The sequence below is a fragment of the Gekko japonicus genome, unplaced genomic scaffold (genome assembly GCF_001447785.1).
Source record: "Gekko japonicus isolate JY-2015 unplaced genomic scaffold, Gekko_japonicus_V1.1 scaffold766, whole genome shotgun sequence".
Taxonomy (NCBI): Eukaryota; Metazoa; Chordata; class Lepidosauria; order Squamata; family Gekkonidae; genus Gekko; species Gekko japonicus.
Genome location: NW_015172577.1, coordinates 425,691 through 446,977, shown reverse-complemented (window position 1 = coordinate 446,977; position 21,287 = coordinate 425,691). Strand labels below are relative to the sequence as shown.

The following is a 21,287-nucleotide window of genomic DNA, read 5'->3' as shown; positions in this document are numbered from 1 at the left end:
GGGTACAGAAGAAAAAGGGGGGAGGGTATCAAAAACTCATTAATCATCAGAAGCTTTTACATTTTACATTTATTTTGAACACAATTCTAATATATAATATAATATATAGATCAAGATTGTAGGATGTCTTCTCAGCTCAATGGCATGAATTTCTCAGAATATCAGTATGTGGTGTTTTTTTAAGCATAACAATTTTTAAACAGTTTGATATAGCAATTTTGGGTAGCATTTATAACTCTTTCTAGAAAGAAAATTCTGCATATTGCTTACTTAATATTATTTTAAAACTTTTTGATAAAATAGATATATTACATTGATGAATAACTAGAAAGATTTTTTTACATTAACAATGACTATGATTACTTCAAGAGGTGCCAATTTTTTATTTCAGGTAATACGGACTTTTCATCAGTTATTAGCCTTTACCATAATATGAGTAATATGCTTTCCATTTCTGCTGAAATTCTTTAATTGGTCTTTTGTTTACCTGATTCATTAACTTTGCCATTATAGCATATTCGGCTAATTTATCACACCAGGCTTCTTTTGTTGGTCAACATTACATTATTTCAAGCATTAAAAAGCATTTAAACTACAAATATCTATCTATAACGTAAAAACTATTTTAAAAAGCATACAAACAGGGAGGAGAGCTGTTGTGGATGTGGGACAGATGGGCAACATATACTGGACAGTATTGGAGCTGGAAGGCTGAGTTGGCATCCCAGAGACTGGCAGAGTGTGGGAAAGATACACTTCACTGGCTACAGAGGTCCATTTATAATCCAAAAAGAAAACATGCTAGCTCTTTGATTGGAGGCACCATGTTCTGGCAGGCTTAAGCCCTGGGATCTGGAACCTGGATTGGCTAAGGCCCCAGGAGCCCATGCAGGGCAGGGTCTAGGAAGGGGGAGCTGTTCCTTTGTCTGGAGTCCATTGCTTTTTGCTCTTGTTTGGCTGGCATGAGAGGGGAAGCTCACATGGGTCATTTTTGATGGTTACAAAAGGATGCTTACACATGCAACTTGGGGGGGGGGTCCAGTATGCAACCAGCAGGCAGTCTCCTTCCATGTTCAAGGATTGTAAGTGAACTAGCCAGTAACCTTTCTTTCATGTATCTTTTTATATTGCTTAGCTGTACCTAGATCTGTCTTGAGTTGTGCGGTATGGTCAAGTCATAAGAACATAAGAGATGCCAATGTTGGATCAGGCCAAAGGCCCATCCAGTCCAACACTCTGTATCACACAGTGGCCAGAAATACCAGTGCCATCAGGAGGTCCACCAGTGGGGCCAGGACACTAGAAGCCCTCCCACTGTTGACATCTCCCCCAAGCACCAAGATGACAGAGCATCACTTGCCCCAGAGTCCCTATCTATACCTTGTGGCTAATAGCCACTGATGGACCTCTGCTCCATATGCTTATCTAATTCCCTTTTGAAGCCGTCCATGCTTGTAGCCGCCACCACTTCCTGTGGCAGTGAATTCCAAGTGTTAATCACTCTTTGGGTGAAGAAGTACTTCCTTTTATCTGTTCTAACCCGACCGCTCAGCAATTTCATGGAGTGCCCACGGGTTCTTGTACTGTGAGAAAGGGAGAAAAGTACCTCTTTCTCTACCTGCTCTTTCCCATGCATAATCTTATAAACCTCAATCATGTCACCCCTCAGTCGTCGTTTCTCCAAGCTAAAGAGCCCTACGCGCCTTAACCTTTCCTCATAGGGAAAGTGTCCCAACCCTTTTATCATTCGAGTTGCCCTTTTCTGCAGTTTTTCCAAAGCTATAATATCCTTTTTGAGGTGTGGTGACCAGAACTGCACACAGTATTCCAAATGAGGTTGCACCATTGATTTATATAGGGGCATTATGATATTGGCTGATCTGTTTTCAATACCCTTCCTAATAATCCCCTGCATAGCATTGGCCTTCTTTATTGCAGTCACACACTGTCTCGACATTTTCAGTGAGTTATCTACTACAACTCCAAGGGAATGACAAACCAAAAAAAAAGAGCTTTACTTGCTGGTAGAAGACAATAATAGAGGGAGACAGAAAAATCTTCCTGGGAGGGAGTCCCAAAATTTCTGCATCATGACCAAGAAGACCAGTTTGCCACCTGTCTTCAGGGCCTTCAAAGATGACTGGAATGGTCAGGTAAGCTTGTATAAGAGTAGGAAGTCCTTCAGGTACCTTAGTTAAACATGTGTGGACCATCTCATTTATAGAAATGGCAGGATTACTATATCTTCATAGCATGTCAGTCATGTCTTCCCTCTAACATTTAAAGAGGAGATGGGTGTTCGCAAATATGAACACACACTATGCCCAGTAAAATGAAAGCCTCCTCTATCTAAATAATGTATACCTTGAACAGCATGCATGTGTGCAAACAAGTCTCCAAATATAACATAAAATACATTATCAGGAACTGTAGCTACCTAGGAAACTCTTATGTAAAGTACAGATTTTTGTGGCATTTTATTTATTATAGGAAATAACGTTGAAAGATGTTACGACTAAAGGAAACATAAAATGACAAAAATAAAGCAAGGCTCATGGTTTTGATTTGCACAAAGGACAGACCGGATTAAAAAAGAGGTTTTCAAGGCAAAACGGTGGGGTTGCAGAACCTGGTACCATCCTAAGTATCAGCCAGCGGTGCTTCAGGTAGCAGAATAATAGCTATAGGTTAGAGAGCTTTTGTTTTTTAAAAAATCAAGGACCTTTGTTACTGCCACACTGTGTTCCATTAAAGTATAACTCCTTAATAAAAGGATGAATGCATCAACATATGCATTTTATTAAGTGATGAGATAACAAAACAGGAAAGGGATAGGCAAGGGAAAGGAACAGAAGACAGTGAGAGAGCACAGCAGAAATCAACAACCCAGTAGGCAAAGAATGATGTAATGATTAGTTATAAGAGTGGTCCACGATTATCCCACCTCCCAAGGAGATACCTTCTCTGCCAAACAGTGACAGTGTTTGTGCTATGGAATACGCCCTTATTCTAAAACTTCTTGACCTCAGAATTCTCACATTTCTGTTGGAAAGATTATGGATTATACAATATCTTACACAAACATATTTACTGGGATAGCCCCAAAACACACTGAATCTCATATATGACTCATTAAAGCGGCCTTTGGCACTCACTGTTGGATAACCTCAATTTATTACAATCAAACAATCACACTAGCAACACGTACGATGCAATGTTTGTTTACATTTGAACAATAGCCAGAATATCCGTCATAATATCTTGCTTTAACAGGAAAATTATTCCTTGGCACTGAAAATGAGTAGAGAAAAAGTGGGCAAATAATTTAGAGTTCCAGTTCCCAAAACATGAAGGATGAGAAACTGGCCTTATTACTTGTCCAGTCATTCCCAAAATGTTTGCCAGGCCATGCTAACATAACTATAAGAAATAATTTAAGCCATGTAAAGGTTCTTCAGTATCTATGAATGTAAATAAAATAGGTTGTTAAGCAAATATCCATTTTCCCAGTGGTCATCTGCAAGGACTCTGAAGATCTTGACCCAGGATCTCACCTGTTCCAAAACACTTGAGCTTGGGTAGCCACCAAGGACTTGCACCCCAGTTTTCCTCAGGAGGGGCCACCCTTGAGGAGAATTAAGAATACCATGGGATATTCCCACAGGTCAGGCTATAGGTTTTTTTCTCATCTCCACTGGACAAGCCTCTATTCAGTCTCCCCCTCTGTTTCCAAAAACTAGGAAACATGAGATCTCAGTCAGGCACATTGGGCGAATTTTCTGGATTTCAGATTCACCACTGACAGTAACAGGTGCAATGAAGTATATTACTAAGACACAGGGACAAAGGGAAAGGTTCAAAAATAGTTGGGGGGAAGGAAAAGGTTCATGTTTGATTTATATCTGAAAATGTTCATGGAGGCAGTTTTGGGATGCTTGAGACACTTTTTGCTTTACCACTTGAGTGGAGCAGACAAGCACTTTTTCACTGCAGTGACTCAGGAAAAGTGTGATATGAGTGGACTTGCTAGGGGAATTGTTTTTCACACAGACTTTGGTCTGAATCCTAGAGCACTTTGGCAACATGTCACTTCCAGATATTTCCAGGAAGTGATGTTGTGCCATTAGTGCAATGTCATTCCCTCCGTCCCTCTTTTCTCCCTTTTCTACCATTTGCTAGCCAATGGCTGACAAACATTAGAGGTGTGTCCTGAAATTCCACTCTTCTCAGGTGTGTGCCCAATTTAAATCAGCGATGGAGCATGGAGATAGGTTTGCTGAACTCCAGGTGAGGCCTGGAGACCTCCCCAAATTACAACTGATCTCCAGACTATAAAGATCAGTTCCCCTGGAGAAAATGGCTATTTTAGAGGGCAGACTATGGCAATATACCCTGCTGAGGTCCCTCCCAGAGCTACGCCCCCCTCCATTTTCCCAGCCTGAAGTTGTAATATTCATTAAGCATGCATATGGCTATGACAAACATTACACTGAAAGAATCAAGCAGAATCAGGTAACCCAGGACAGCTAACAGCCAGTCTGGGTATTCTAGAGAAGTAATGAAAAATGAAGACAGGAATAAATGGTACTTTCTCTTCCAAGACCTCTGGATTGCACTTAGATCAGGAGAGGGCAGGTTGGTGGGAACGTGATATCTGGGAACAGACAGTGCATGGTGGTTACACACGTTTCTCCTTGAGGAAAGATATTGTTGTGTACCAACTTAGACTGCGTATGTGGTCGCTCTGCACTCGCGGTCAGCTAGGTAAACCAGAGCTTCTATCTCAGAGACAATGGGCACCTAGGATCCTAGTAACAGCCTATCGGCTGACCAGGATCCTAAAGGAACCCTATCAGATGTAGGATTATGTAAATAGCCAATCACGGGTGTATGGGTGTGTGTGGGTGGAGTGGTTGTTGTGCATTTAAGCAGTATGAGCTGAAAAACACTCAACTATGCATCAGTCTCAGTACCTTTCAGATATGTAGATATAGGGAGAGGAAACAGTGGTGAAAAGTTATCTGAGCAATCAGTGGGGAGGACAAACAAGTAGAGAAGACCCTTTACATGTCCCATAACTATCTTGGACAATCTCATACAAATAAGACTCCTGAAACAGTGAACACTGGTTCCTTTATTTCAAGCATTATAGCAAAGCAATGGGGTTTTTTTTCTTTAAGCGAAAAGCAGAACAATTTTTTCCGACTGATCACTTAAACTTATGCCCTACTCCTGTTGCATGCTGATCTGCAGACCCTAGAGATTCTTGTATATACATAATGTTCAATGTTTGGCGGTTCAAACTGAATCCAATCAATCACATGTTTACAAACCATACATTTGTGTCTTAAGTCTATTCTCTATGCTCCCTTAAAATACATTAACAAGCTTTCAGAATATTAAATGCAGGCTCTCTTTTGCAGCTGCTTTCAGCCCTATTTTGCTCATGCCTCAGCGGATTTCCTTTCACATTCTGAGTGAATTGGGGGGGGTCAGAAGGGAGAGCCGCTGCAGTGCAGGCTCAGCACAATTTAATGTACTGAGTCAATATAAACAAACTGTAATTCACTAGTCCATTTCACAGTGGGGGGAAAATAATTTTTACAGAAGGGTTGTGTTTTACCTCATCCAAGACATTCCCCAAGATCATACAAGTGTCACAACAGCATCTGTCAGCTGCTGGAAAAGCGTAGCCTGTTGTCATGTCAAGGCACAGAGCCACAATTTAAGTTCCAAACTAAGGGTACTTGTATAACTTAAACACTCCCAACTACTGCTATATCACTCAATAACATAGGCCCAGGCCAAGTCTCTTCCCTCCTGTTTCCTGCCAGACTATAACTCTTAGCAAGTGGTGCTTCCAATTCAGCCACTATTATACATAAAACACACTTGTGTATCAGGGTGTTTTTTGGGTGGGGAAGGGGGTGGTATTCACCAGTACTGAGTACTAACCCCTTTGTGGGGGGCCCTTAGTCCTGATGAGGGAATTGATACAATCTTAAATACCGGGACCTTTTTTTAAAAAATAAAATACATACACAAAAGCACTGCTTCTGTTTATCTGCCTAGGCCCTATGCAGCAAGTAACCATACAGGGAATAGAACCCCTTCTCTATGTGTCCCCTTCAGGTGAGGTGCCTTCAAGGAGCTTGGTATACTCCTGGAGATTGAAAGCCGTGTCTCAAGATGGTGGACTTGGGGGATGGGAGGGAACTCAGCAAAGGTGTGACATTACATCCTGTGATAACACATCCTAGTCAGATCCTCCAACTCCTCCCCTTCCTGTGAGGTCACATCTCACCAAAATACAAATTTTAAATTTAAATTTCCTTTGTATCATTCCTCATTTCTGCCTTTTCCCTAGTTTTTACCACTTGTAGGCTTCTGTATGGCATAACAACAGTTTGAGCCTAACTAGCAGCTATTACATTCCTCTCAATATACAAAGACCTTGCAAAATTGTCTTCATTTTCCTAATAGTTAAGGAGAAAAAATCCATTAAGACCCATAGGAGGTTGCCAGCTGACAGCAATCCCAAACTTCTCTCAATCACAAACCAACCTCTGGACTTTAGTGCCTTTATAAGTAACAATCAGTGTTTCTCGTCACCATGCTATCTGATAAAAGAAGCAGAAGTCGTAGACCATCCACCCTTTGCAGCCATTCTGGGAAAGCCACTTGTCCTAGACTCAGTGGTATACCAATAGCACTCTGAAAATGATATTTTCTCCAGGGAAACTGATATATGCAGTCTGGAGATCAGTCATGATTTCAGTAGAATGCCAGCTCCCACCTTGAGGTTGATAACTAGCACTTTCTCAGTTGTGGCACCTCTTTATTCTATTCAACTGAGTTTTAGGTGTTAAAAGTTAAAGGTTCCCTTGCTCGAAAGCCAGTCAAATCCGACTCTAGGGCTCATCTCCGTTTCAAAGCCGAAGAGCCAGCACTGTCCGAAGACATTTCCGTGGTCATGTGGCCAGCATGACTAAACATCAAGGTACCTGAAGTGGTACCTATTTATTGACTTGCAATTTCTTGCTTTCGAACTGCTAGGTTGGCAGGAGCTGGAACTAGAGACGGGAGTTAACTCCGTCATGCGGCAACTCGGGTCTTGAACTGCTGAACTACCAACCTTCCACAGCCTGCAGTTCAGCGTCTTAACCACTTGAGCCACCGCAACTCAAGTTAGGTAAAGACATTTTGTTTTGTAGGCCCTCAGTGTAGGAAACATCTGGCCTTTGTTTTTCCTCTTTGGGGTTAGTTTTAAATGAGTCTGTAAACCCAGCCAGGGGGCATTCCCTCATTGTAGTATCCCATCTTTCCACCACTTTACTAAGGACCATCCAATAACTGCTTTAATTGATCCAGTCACTTACAACAGCCAATTTATAATCTTAATAGCCAGTCTAGCCAGGCAGTCAATCAGCCAATCAGCACTTTCCCCGGCTTTAACCCAGGCTGCAGGTCAGCTTCCAGGCATGGGCTTCTCCCCAAACCCTTTCGCTACTGCCTCAGACCATGGCACCCTTCCAGCCAAGTTAAGCCCAAACAAAGCTCCTTGGTCATACCCAAGGAGATAGTACCTGCTTTACTCCTGACAAGAAATATTGCCTGCCTACTTCCAGGGAGCTTCTCATCTTTCCAAACTGCAAAATCCTCAAGCCTGGCTGGCTGTTCTCCTTCATAACTGTGCTAGTCAGCTACTTCTTCCTACTTCAGGGGCCTTTTATACCCCTTCTGGCAACACTGGCTTGCTGTCTCCTTTTCTTGATGCCTGAGACAGCTCTTTCTGTCCAGGACACCTCTACTCCAAAGGGGACCTTTGCTCCATAGGGAGCTAGCGCTTGCTGTCATTCCTCCTGTCTGCTTCTTAGTTACCCTTGGAGACCCACCTTTGCCTTACTTGTTGTCCCTTGCAGCTGTGCTTTCCTTTTCCTTCCCCAGCATTAGGATGCCCTGGCATGTGACATACCTGCTTGATCACTGCTGCAATTTTCAACTTGGGTTTCAACCTGGATTTTAATTTGAGTCTTGGTAGTATTAGATAAACCTGCAATCGATTTCATCTTCTGACGATGGTTTTTCTATGCCATCTCATGATATATGGTCTAAAAATAAAAATCATGATAGTTTGTGTCCTTCGAAAAAGTTTGGAATACTTGTTTTGAATCAGTGACCTCTCGTAACTGACCATTTTAGAATGACCAAAAGCACTGAGCTCCTGTACCTTTAATAGGTGTGGGTAAGCCAGAACTCTGATAGATGCCTCTTAGAAGAATAAGAAGAGATTGGATTTATACCCCACCCTTCACTACCCAAAGGTGTCTCAGAGCGGCCTACAAACTCCTTTCCCTTCCCCTCCCCACAACAGGCACCCTGTGAGGTAGGCGGGGCTGAGAGAGCTCGACAGAAACTGCTCTTTTTTCAAGAACAGCTGTGCCAGAACTATGGCTTGCCCAAGGTCATCCAGCCGGGTGTAAGTGGAGGAGTGGGGAATCAAACCCGATTCTCCCAGATTAGAGTCCGCGCACTTAACGACTACACGAAACTGGCTCTCTTACACTACTCTTACACTACAGAAGTAAGAAAGGCTGCACCTGTTGAAACTCTCTATTAAAGGGCCACATGATTTTGCAACTATTGCAACTCACCAAACTGACCATAATTTCCAGGGGCTTGAAGAACTTTGTGCTGTCTGCCTGAAGACCAAACTATGCAAGACAGCAGCAGATTGGTTTCTGGATCTCCCTGTATATGTTGCTGGTGGACTGGGTTCAATTTATGGTTTATAGACTGTTAGGGTTGTCCAGTTTGGGAAATTCCTGGAGATTTGGGGATGGAGCCTGAGGAGGGACTTAAATTGGGCATAATGCTATACACCCCACCCTCAAAAGCAACTATTTTCTCCATGGAAGCTGATCTCTGTAGTCTGGAAATCGGTTAGTAATTCCAGGAGATCTCCTGGCCCAGCCTGGAGGATGGCAATTCTATAAATTGTAGAGATCTGCTTTAGGCCCACTCTTTTGACCAACAGTTCAAGGCTGGGGCTCTGTTACATTTCAAAGTTTTTAACTCTGATCCTTTTTTTTTTCTTTAACAGCACTGAGAAAATGCCACCAGGAACCCCCATAAATGCATATGCTCAAGTCCAGCTACAAGAGGTTCTCAAAAAAATTCGAGAAAGGACAGCCACGTATAAAGAAAGGCTAAAAGATCCAGTCCTCTCCTCACCTGAAGTCAGTCCAACAGCTTGTAAGTTCACTGAGTTCCAAGTCTACTCTTATAAACGTTAAAATGAAAACTGGACTGTCATATACACATCTAAAATGCTTCAAAACAATAAGCTAGTGCTGGAGGTGATAGATTGGTTTAAACTATATTGTTGCCAGTTGCATTCACTGTTTGTGAAATTGTCAGCTCTGAGAACCTGGTCATAGAGATCAGGGCTTCATAACCTGAAGTTCTATTAAACCAAACACATTGTGGCCAACCAGGTGATCAGCAGCTCCCTGTTCCATTTTTGCAGTCCCAAATAGACGACACACACAGGTTGTATTTGGCCAGGCTGATTACAAGTTGAAGTTGTGTTGTATAAATTGTGTTGTATAAGTTGGGCATGGATGTCATCTGGCAGAGTGTTCCACCAGACAGGGGCCAGGACCAAGAAAACCGTTGCCCTGGTTGAAGACAGTCGGACGTCTCTTGGGCCAAGGACCACAGGGAAGTTCTTATTTCCTGAGCATAATGCTCTTCCAGGGGCATACTGTTCCATATGACCTGGTGCATCACACTGTTGTACAGCATGAACTGATAAAGCATCTGTATCACATCCAGCAGTCACCACTGTCTGTGCATTGAAGCAAAAGATCAGTGATGGTAGCCTGGAACTGGCTGCAAAATTCATAGATGCTATTTTGCCATTACTAGTCTTCTCAGTAAGGGAGATGTGGTTCCTCAGAGCACTGTTCAAAACACAGTGCTCTAAAAGATTATTGGTGTAAAGGCAACTATTCTATACTATTCATACTTTAGACTCTAAGCGGGTTTTTATATATCTGCATTAATGAGGACCAAAAGTATATCTGAGTGGCCAAAAGCTTACGTGTGAATCCAGGAAGGAAATGTCTGTTATGAAACAGAACAAAATTCTGGGCATAAAATCCATCTTTCATTTTCATTAAGGAATACAGCTTTGTCAAGTAGAATTCAAGAAGCCATAGCACCATTCTTAATTAACAAAATAAACGTATATTTCTTAGTCTGCAGTGCGCCAGGAAGGAACTATATAGACCACATATTCTATCGTTCACTGGGAATGGTATCCATAATTCTGCTGAGTTGAGTTTAACAGGCCAGACAAATTTAGTAGGATGATTAAGACAGAAGAAGAAGAGGTTGGATTTATACCTTGCCCTTCACTCGGAGTCTCAGAGCGGCTTACAAACTCCTTTCCTTTCCCCTCACCAAACAGTCACCCTGTGAGGTAGGTGGAGCTGAGAGAGCTCTGACAGAAACTGCTCTTTTTCAAGGACAGCTCTTATCAGAACTACAACTTGCCCAAGGTCATCCAGCCAGGTGCAAGTGGAGGAGTTGGGAATCAAACCTGGTTCTCCCAGATTAGAGTCCGTGCACTTAACCACTACACCAAGCTGGCTAATGAAAGCTCATCTATTTTTTATGTTTGCCAAGAAAGGAGAAGACTGAAATTTCAGACACTAACTATTTCATCTTTATAATTCTATGCAAATACACAATCTTTTACCTCTCCTTTGACTGGAGATTTTGATTTTCCTTGCTGAGATGAATTTATTCCCCAGGACACCTCTGAGAAATATATTTTATTTCTTTAAGCAATCTATATTCTGTCGCCTGCTTTAAAAAAAAGAAAGGGACACTTAAGGTGGTTTTCAAGTAATACCAAGAAGCAATAAAAACATTAGCTGATAAAAATGACAAAGCCACAGTACAAAATAAATAGCATGAACAACAATAGCAAGCATACAAGCCAAATCAATGAAAATCAATGTGAAAATAATATTCACTCCACATCACAGCCTTGGTGGGACTTATACCTAAGATGCCGAAACCAGCCTAAGCTGTGGAGAAAAGCACTCCTGGCCATCCCTGCCAACTGGTCACTAAATAGTAGTGATAGATCTGGGAGCATCCTTAACCTGTGGGTCTGATCCTTCAGCCTCATCCACAACAGATTGTATATCTATTTTCAAATCATCTTTAGCCTTCAGTTGACACCACTCCCACATCCAGTCCCCCAGTGTCTCCAAGTATCAGTTGTGTACTGACTATAGCTGTTGAGGAAGGTGGAGGTGGTATTGCAGACGCCTACAGGATACAAAATAAGTTGTGCATCCTGCTGGATTTTGTGGCCAAAATGATGGTGCAGATTTGAGTAGTGCTTTCAAGCAATATCTGTGAAAAGATAGAACTAATTCCAGGCAGCACAACCATCACCAACACAATGGACAGGTATATACATTGTGGTTGGACTCTTGTGGTCACTCCTGTATTGTGGTCACTCCTATTGGTTCATATCCATTACGAGTAAGATAACCTCTCTTCTTCATGCCAGGAACAGTTTAATGTTTTCTATTTTTTAAAAAAGATACATTTAAAGATGATCATCTGTACATGTACATAGATCCAGGTGGGCAGCTGTATTGGTCTGAAGCATTAGAACAGAGTCCAGTCAGGGCCGGCTCTAGCTTATTTTGCACCCTAGGTGAGGATCCCTTCTGGGGGCCCCGTGCACCCACCCATTTTCAAAAATAAATGCATTTAAGGAAGAATGAAAAACACAAATAATCAAGAAACTCCCAGAGTACGGGGCCGGGTGCAGTTTGGTGCCCCTAAGGGCCGTCCTGCTCTAGGCGATCGCCTAGTTCGCCTAGTGAGTGAGCCGGCCCTGAGTCCAGTGGCACCTTTAAGACCAACGAAGTTTTAGCTGAGGACGTGTGCGTGCACACAAAAGCTCATACCTTGAATGAAAGGTGCCCCTGGACTCAAACTTTGATCTGTTTGTATAGTTTTTGTACTTCTGTGTTATTGGGTCTGAGAGAAAATAGGGTAAGAACATAAGAGAAGCCAATGTTGGATCAGGCCAATGGCCCATCTAGTCCAACACTCTGTCACACAGTGGCCAAAAATACCAGGTGCCATCAGGAGGTCCAGTAGTGGGGCCAGAACACTAGAAGCCCTCCCACTGTTGAGTGTTGAGGGTGAGCAAGCAAGCAGTCTCTCACACACGCATACTTGGAAAGGTTGTGTGGGAAGCAATCTTAGCAGCCCTACTCAGAAGCAAGTCCCATTTTATTCAATGGGCTTAATTTCAGGAAAATATTTTTAGGATTGCATCCTTTGTTTCTAAATTAGAAATGAATTTCACTAAATCATAAACCCTACCATACTATCTAGTCAATTTCACTTTTAGTCCTTGCCTTTTTAGGGAAAAATTCTATAGCTAGAAATTAAAATGGGATTGAACAGACTTTTTGCAGTGTGGTGCCCCTCATTAGTTATCAGGCTGACAATACCAGATCAGGACAAGTGCCATGACCACACTTGCAATACTTAACATGTTGTTCCAAGAAGATAATTAATAAAAAGGACTTGGATCCAGACTAGGTTGCAAAATTCCTGCCCACATAGCCTGATTCCCTCCTTCTCTGGCAACCCAAAATGCCTCCCAAAATCCTATTCTTGGAGGACAGGAGACCCCCTGAAGCAGGATTGGAGGGCATTTTGAGCTGCTGGGGGAGAGGGAATACAGAAAAATTTGCCTCCTTGTACCTATGGAAATGTTAATCTGGAGCCAACCTGGTTTCCCCCCACATTTTGTAGGCAGATGTACATATTAGTGTTGATTTCACCCCTTCTACCTCTCTTCTGAAACTTCAAACATAAATATTGCTGACACTTAACAGAGGCCACCAATGAGTGAATGCTAGATTACATAGTTTGCTGTAGCTTCAAAGGTCTTTATTACGGGAAATGTATATTAAAGGAAGTCTCTTTGAAACTGTGTCCAGCACCCAAAAAGGAAGCCCCACCTCCCCCACCAAAAGAAGAAGAGAAAAAAGAGGTGAAAAAGGAAGAAGCTGCCGTACCAGAGGAAGAACACTATTGTGACATGCTATGCTGTAAATTCAAGAGGCGACCCTTCAAAGAATACCTGAAGAAACTAAAGCTACCACAAAGTATGGATCCATTGACAGGTAGGAAGAATGCTTTCTCATAGAAAAAGCTGCTGTAGATGGGATGGAACTATTGATGGCTTATCAAGGGGTCATAGAGCCTATGAAAACCTCAGAGGAAATGTTAAGCCAGGAAAGTAGGTAGGTTAGTAGGGATGGGCATGATGAATTTGTGATGAACCTTTGTGATGAATTTTGACTGGTTTGTGGTTAACGAACTGAAGTCCGTGAACTGCAGCCCGGCCACAAGCCTCCACAAACTTTTAAGGCAGTTCGTGGAGGTTCATGGGAAGCGGGAGCTCCCTACTCCTCCCTGTAAAAGCTGCCAACACAGCTGAGCGACGAGAGCAGGTTACTCCTTGTCACTCAGCTGTGGTTCAGCCGCAAAACAAACTGCAAAAATGTGGTTTGTACCCATCCATATAGATTAGTATGAGTAGTTTACTCCATTCATTACTAAAACAAAGCATCTGTAATTCCAGACATTAATTCTGTCCAGTAATTTCCAACTTTTTCAGCCTATATCCCACCTTTAATTTTACTTTTAAATCTTGGGATTGGCCACAGCTCCTGACTACATACTGGGGATGCATGCTTCCAGACATGTATCATGTTCCTTGGCCTTTAAACAGCAGTGTAATGCATACATCATAGCGATGTCTTGGAGTTTGTTTGTTTTTTAAATTATATGGCTTAGATCAGTGATCTTCAGTATTGCACCCAATGTTTTTTTCTAGAATTTTTTGCTTTGGGAGGATATAATCCAAAGGGTCTTGAATGGAGCAGGTGGAAAAAACTGGGAGCTTGGGGTCACTGCCTATCAGCTGCCTAACCAGCAAAGTGTTGGGTTCATCATAGGTACGGTACATCACAGCTGTGCACACTCATCTTGGCCACTGACACAGGCTGTCATATGAAAATTCTCTGGAAATTGGAGCCAAAGAACATTGTTTCCCCAAAGTGAAGAGCCAATCCTGGATTTTCTTTGCCTCCTTGGGACAGGAGGTACTTCAGGAGGGAGGAAGAGGCATCGCCTGTGATCTGCAAGGATAGCTTAAAGTAGATGCCTCTATCATAGAAGGATGCATGGCACAGGACATTTTTATAGAACTGAAATATGTTTTGTGATTAGCTGCCATGGGGAAGGGTGGAGCCTTTTTTGTGGTGGTCCCCAGTACCCTTTCTTAACAATCTGACAGGATCAAGAAGACTGGGTATGGGAACGTCATATTTAGTTAACACACTGTCAAGTTTCAAACAAAAAGTTTTAAAAGAGATGCAATTTTTTTTCCAGATCGTTTCTATGTTACATGGTTATTCTTCGTCACCCTTGCCTATAACTGGAACTGCTGGCTCATCCCAATGCGATGCATGTTCCCAGTTCAAACAACTACCAACTTGGTATACTGGGTCACTATGGACGTCCTCTGTGACCTCTGCTACCTCTGTGATCTGCTGATATTTCAGCCCCGATTACAATTTGTAAGAGGTGGAGATATCATAGTAAGTAAGGAATGGGTAGGAGGTAATGTACACATTTAATTCTGTCATTTCAAACATGGCTCTTTTTGTTTGGAATTAACACTTATATGAAATTGCCTTTTTCTCTATCTTCAGCTCCTGCTTTGAAAAACTCCTTTCCTCTGAAATGTTTGGCACTGGGCCATAGACATTATTCCCCTGCTGTAACTAACCCTGAGCACAAGGAACTGCACATGCATTCTTCATGTATATGTTTACCTCTATCTTCTTCCCCGCCCTACTTTGCCTACCCTTGTGTCAAAATTTAGATTATAAGCCCTGTTGGACAGAGATCTGTTTTTTCTTTGTTGAAATATCATACACTAGAAGTATAATTATTATGACCACATTCTGTGGCTACAACCAGATGACAGTAGTGGGCACAGACTCTTAGGTGCAGAGCGTGATTTAAGGCTTTCTGCTTTTGGGAAGCACATAATCAGGCCATGCTTTGCTGTAATATCAAATTTTATTTTTGTAATGTACTCCGCCATTACCACGTGCGTGACCACAAGCCTAAAGCTTCGTTCCTTGTAAATAACCTATAGGGTGAATAGGGGCGTGTTTTGGTGGTGGGTTTTCTGTGCATATATACCAGCCTGCGAGCCGGCTTACTTTGTCTTGTTCCTGCTTATTAAGTACTCTTGCTGAAATCACTCCACGTTTCTGAGTACTTTTCACTGGTGACGAAGGTGGGATACTACCCTTCCTGAACAACGACCCGGAGGAGATCAAGCATGCACCGAGCCCGATCGAGACCGCCGCCGCTCGTCTTGGATCACCGCTCAACCGCACTGCGCCTCGCTCCGTCAGACCAAGCAGGGCATCGCCATCGCCTCGCATCGCCCTCACCGCGTTGTCGCCGTAGCAACTCGCCTTGCCACGCCGCGCTTGTTTGCCCTGCCAGCCTAGCCGCGCCTCGCCGTGCCTCGTTTTCCCGTGCCACGCCGCGCTCGCTCACCCTGCCAGCCTAGCTGCGCCTCGCCTCGCCGCAGCCTCCCAGCACCGCCTCGCAGCTCCACGCAGCCTCCTCGCCTCCCGGCAAGTTCGCTCACCTCTCCTCGCTACCTCGCCTCGCGGCCAGCCTCGCCTCGCCTCGCCAGCCTCGCCGAGCGGTCAAGCGGACAAGCGAAAATGTCGGAGCCAAATGCCACCTCTGCATCCACCTCCTCTACTTCCTCGGCTTCATCGACCTCGGGTGCCGCCTCAGCTGTCGCATCAGCCGGGACCTCTCACGAGGCATTGCTCACTTTGACCTGGCACATCCCGAGCGATGGACCACATGGGTGATGATCCTAAAGAACTATCTCGGATGTTTACGGGTCACCGACGCAGGTATGAAGAGTGCCCATCTCATATGCCTTTGTGGGATGGATACCCTCCTCCTCCTGCAGGACCTAATCTCACCCAAAGAAGTAGAAGAGGAGTGTTTTGATGACCTCATCGCGACCCTCACAGCTCACCTCACTCCGAAGCCCACAAAGTTTGCAGAACAAATGGACTTTTTCGCTAAAGTCCAAGGCCCGGAGGAGAAAGCTGCCGAGTTCCTGGCCAGCCTTCGAAGGGCCGCCACGCAGTGTGCTTTCCCCAGCCTGGAAGACACACTGCTTAACCAGTTCCTGGTGGGCCTTCGAGAGGCAAAATTGAGGAGGCGCCTGATCAGAGAGGACGACCTCACGCTGGCCCGGGCCTTAAAGGACGCGGCGGCTTTCGAAAAAGCGCATCCAGGCCGCAGCGGACACTAGGTCCATCGCACCCAAACCGTTGTGGAGTCGGCCGACTCCGAGGAGGACGAGGTCCTGCAAATCCATCGTAAACCCTCGCAACCGCACCGCTTGAGAGGAGCCCCGCCAACGAGGACATCTGAGCCAGCCCCACCATGTGCCAGCTGTGGAGAGGCGCATGAGCGCTGGAACTGCCGTTTCCGGGACGCCGTCTGCCGGGCCTGAAACAAGCAAGGCCACATTGCGAGGGTCTGCCACGGCCGCCAACAGCAAAACAAGAAGTCGACACACCAGGCAGAGCCCATCCACACCGTGGATCTCCACTCCATCAACCTCCACACCGTTTCCCATCAGCCCCAGCCCCAGCCCCAGGTAGGTGAAGTGCTCCGGGACGGCCGAAACAAAATCCACGTTTCGGTCCGTATAGAGGGGTCCCCCTGTAGCATGGAGCTTGATACTGGCTCCGAGTTCACTATCATCTCGGAGGAGACACTGCGGAGAGTGTGTCCCAAGGGGGGGGGGGCCCTCTGCGCAAGCCACACTTTAAACTACAGGATTTTAATAAGAATCCAGTGGCTATACGGGGCTGGGGCAAATTCAAGGTGGAGTTCCAGGACTTTAAGGGAGAGCTAGAGATTCTGGTGGTGGGCGGCTGGCTTTCCAGCCTCCTGGGCATGTCTTGGTTTAAGCCGCTGGGTTTGACCATCAGGGGGCTCCACCAGCTCAACCAGTTGCAGAGTCTCGATTTCATGGCCGTGTGAAACGAGTTTCTGCGGGTTTTCGATGGTTCCCTCGGCAGGTTCACGGGGCCACCCATCTGCCTGGACCTGGATCCAGCAGTCCGCCCCGTCCGGATAAAGGCCAGACATCCTCCCCTCACGATGAGGCCAAGGATCGAGGCGGAACTGGACCGGCTGGTAGCCCAAGGGGTGCTGGAGCCAGTCGCGTCGGCCCGTTGGGAGACCCCAATCGTCACACCGGTGAAGCCTAATGGGGACGTCAGGATCTGCGCTGTCTACAAGTGCACACTGAACAAGGCCTACCCCATGCCGGTGGTCAGCCATGTGCTGGCAGCGCTTGCGGGGGCCCGCATCTTCGGAAAGCTGGACTTGGCGCAGGCCTACCAGCAGTTGCCGGTGGACGCCGCCACGGCGGAAGCCCAGACTATTGCCATGCACAAGGGGGCTTTCAAGGTCCACCGGCTCCAGTTCGGTGTTTCAGTGGCGCCAGGGATTTTTCAATCTTTTATGGATTCTCTCCTTAAAGGTATCCCGGGAGTGCAACCCTTTTTAGATGATGTGCTGATCGCCGCCCCCGATGCCGCCTCCTTCGCTGACCACCTCCGCACTGTTCTCCAACGCTTCGACCAGGCCAGGCTGAAGGTGAAACGAGAAAAGTGCTTGCTGGGAGTCCCCAAAGTGGAGTTCCTGGGGTTCGCGGTAGACGCACAGGGCATCCATCCCATGGCAGAGAAAACAGCAGCGATCTCCAACGCTCCCGCCCCCACATCAAAAACCGAACTGCAGGCCTTCTTAGGCCTACTAAATTTTTATCATTCCTTTCTCCCTTTGAAAGCAGCGGTAGCAGAGCCCCTCCACAGGCTTCTCGACAAGGGCGCGCCATGGGTCTGGGGACCGGCTCAGGCGGAGGCATTCCGGGCGGTGAAGGAACTCCTCATCTTCAACTCGGTCCTCGCCCACTTTAATGAAGAGCTACCAGTGGTCCTGGCCTGCGACGCATCCCCGTACGGGGTCGGGGCGGTCCTGGGGCATAAGCTGCCGGATGGCCGGGAGGTCCCAGTGGCCTACTACTCCCGGACCTTATCGGCAGCTGAGCGCAATAATGCGCAAATTGATAAGGAGGCGCTTGCGATTGTGGCCGGGGTGAAAAAATTTCACCACTACCTCTACGGCTGGCCCTTCACGGTCTTAACGGACCACAAGCCGCTCCTAGGATTGCTCGTCCCAGACCGCCAGACCCCCCAGATGACCTCGCCACGAGTGATCAGGTGGTCCATTTTCCTGGCAGGCTATAACTACGCGCTCCTACACCGCCCCGGGAAAGCGATGGGACACGCCGACACTTTGAGCTGCCTACCTCTGCTTGCGATGGATCCGGACCCGGGCCCAGCCCACCAGATTGTGCTTCTGGAGACCCTGCCCGACCAACCTGTCCATGTGCGAGAGGTGGCCCGTCGCACCGCCCGGGACCCGACCCTCTGCCGCGTCCTGGACTGGGTGAGAAGGGGGTGGCCGGTGGTCACTGCGGGGCCAGAATTCACGGCCTACGCCTCTCGTAAGGATGAACTGTCCGCGCACAAGGGTTGTGTGATGTGGGGAGGCTGGGTGGTGACCCCTCCCCCTCTCTGAGATCGGGTGCTGGCAGCACTGCACGAGGCTCACCCAGGCGTGATGCGGATGAAAGCCCTGGCTCGGAGTTATGTGTGGTGGCCAGGCCTCGATCAGGACATTGAGGGACAGGTGAAACAATGCCAGCCCTGCCAGGCCTCCTGGCCAGCACCTCCTCGAGCGCCTGCGCGGGCTTGGGAGTCCTCACACAAACCCTGGTCCAGGCTACACTTGGACTTTGCGGGGCCGTTCCAGGGACAAATCTTTTTCATCCTGGTCGCCGCCTACAGCGTGGTGACCGGGCCGTCAACCTCCTCCAAGGCGGCCATCAGAGTGATGCGGCACATCTTCAGCGCCCAAGGTCTTCCGGATACCCTGGTGACGGACAACGGGACGGCTTTTTCCTCCAGCGAGTTCCAGGACTTCACGAGGTACTGCGGGATTCGCCACGTCCGGTCAGCGCCGTTCCACCCGGCTACCAACGGTCAGGCGGAGCGCATGGTGCGCACCACCAAAGAAGCGCTTCGCAGGTTCGACAGCAAGGACTGGGACTACAAGTTGGCAGTGTTCCTGTTTGGCCAGTGTACGACCCCCCACACCGAGACTGGTCGCAGCCCGGCTGAGCTCCTGTTAGGTCGCCGCCTAACCTCCAGGCTGGACCGGCTACATCCGGATCGGGCCCCCGAGGAGGAACCGACAACGGAGTCACACCCAGCCATGAAGGGGTTCTTCCCGGAAGACCCAGTCTACGCCAGGAACTACGCGCTAGGGCCACCCTGGATCCCCACTCGAGTCATACGGGTGCGAGGACCTCGATCCTACGAGGTCTCCTGCGAGGACGGCCAACTGCTCCACCGCCACATCGACCAACTGCGGCAACGGGTCCTCCCGAACAATCCCGAGGACCTAGAGTTCCCGGAGTCAGATGAAGCGACGGTCCACACACCAGAGCAGCCGGCCCCAGCCCCCGTGCCAGTCCGGGTCCACCCGGAACCTCCTGCGCTGCCGCCACCGGAAGCGCCACAACCAACCTCCCCACCACGGGCCTCTGTCGCAACCCCGAACATCACCCCAGAACTCCGTCATTCCACAAGGACCAGGAAGGCCCCAGCGTACCTCCAGGACTTTGTGTGTGGGTAGTCTGGACTATGGGGGGAGGAGTGTAATGTACTCCGCCATTACCACGTGCGCGACCGTTGGGCCATGCGGTCAAGCACAAGCCTAAAGCTTCATTCCTTGAGAACAATAGCCAAGCGGATCCTAGCCCGCACCAATCAGAGGGCCAGGTCCGCAGCCGAGAGCCTATGGGACTCTCGGCTACTGTAAATAACCTATAGGGTGAATAGGGGCGTGTTTTGGTGGTGGGTTTTCTGTGCATATATACCGGCCTGCGAGCCGGCTTACTTTGTCTTGTTCCTGCTTAATAAAGTACTCTTGCTGAAATCACTCCACGTTTCTGAGTACTTTTCAATTTTATTTATTTATTTGCACCTGGGAAAATGGGGGGCTGTTTCCTCCCCTTAAACCACCATTGAAACCCTCCCTTTGTCAAGAGGAGACAAACTCCGTATTTGCCCAGATGCTCGCATTCAGACATCATGGCTAATTATAGATCTATTCAAGGCCAAAAAAGGTTCATTGGTACTCTGTGCATAAGCGGGAGGGGGGGAGCACACCAACAAGCTGCATTTGCTGCTATCAAACCAGACATTTGAATTCATGTCTAAATACAGCCTTTAGTTTTCCATTTACAGCCCCAATAAAATGGAAAGCAACTGGAAGCAACTTGATTAAAAGATGTGTGCACTTTATAGAATCACTTCTCTGCATGGTGGGGTGGGAGTATAATTTGAAGCTTTTTTAAAAAGGCCTAAAGTAAAGGAACCCTGACCTGGATGGACTAGGCTAAATGGATCTCATCAGATCTCAGAAGCTAAGTAGGGTCAGCCCTCCTTAGGACATGAATGAGAGACCATCAGGGAATATCAGGGTCACTGTGCAGAGGCAGACAATGGCAAAACATCTCTGTTCAGCTCTTGCCTTGAAAACCCTGTGGGGTTGCCATAAGCCAGCTGTGACCTGACAGTACTTTCCACCACCACCAAAGTGATAGCACAAATTCTGATCTGGCAATCTGATGTGGACACATGAGTTATCATATACACTCACACACACACGCACAAAGAGCTTACACACAAGAAACTTCCTACTCCTTTTCATTGTAGAGGGTAGCTCCAACCATTCATGGATTTCTTATGAAAAGATGGAACTCACGTGGTGACACATAACAGAAGTATAAATTTCTTTAGCAGCTTCTGATGAGATTTCTTTGGTAAGGGAATAGCATCCGTTCCCATAGAGGAACATTTTAAAATAAACATCTGATCATTCTTAATAGATGCAATGTTGACAGTTCCAGTGCTAATCAGAGCACATTTATGCAACTTTGGATGACTTGTTTTGCACTCCTATAGATCCAT

The 21,287-nt window shown here is 46.5% G+C and overlaps 1 protein-coding gene across 1 annotated transcript in view; it reads left to right on the top strand.

The window, feature by feature from the left end:
- The first annotated feature begins 2,136 nt into the window (after positions 1-2,136).
- CNGB3 (cyclic nucleotide gated channel beta 3) overlaps positions 2,137-21,287 on the top strand; it is a 64,423-nt gene continuing 45,272 nt past the window's right edge. The window contains exons 1-4 of the mRNA XM_015421424.1: positions 2,137-2,153; positions 9,104-9,255; positions 13,050-13,235; positions 14,509-14,717. Of these exons, the coding sequence (XP_015276910.1) occupies positions 2,137-2,153; positions 9,104-9,255; positions 13,050-13,235; positions 14,509-14,717 (564 nt within the window). The remainder of the gene's footprint in view (positions 2,154-9,103; positions 9,256-13,049; positions 13,236-14,508; positions 14,718-21,287) is intronic.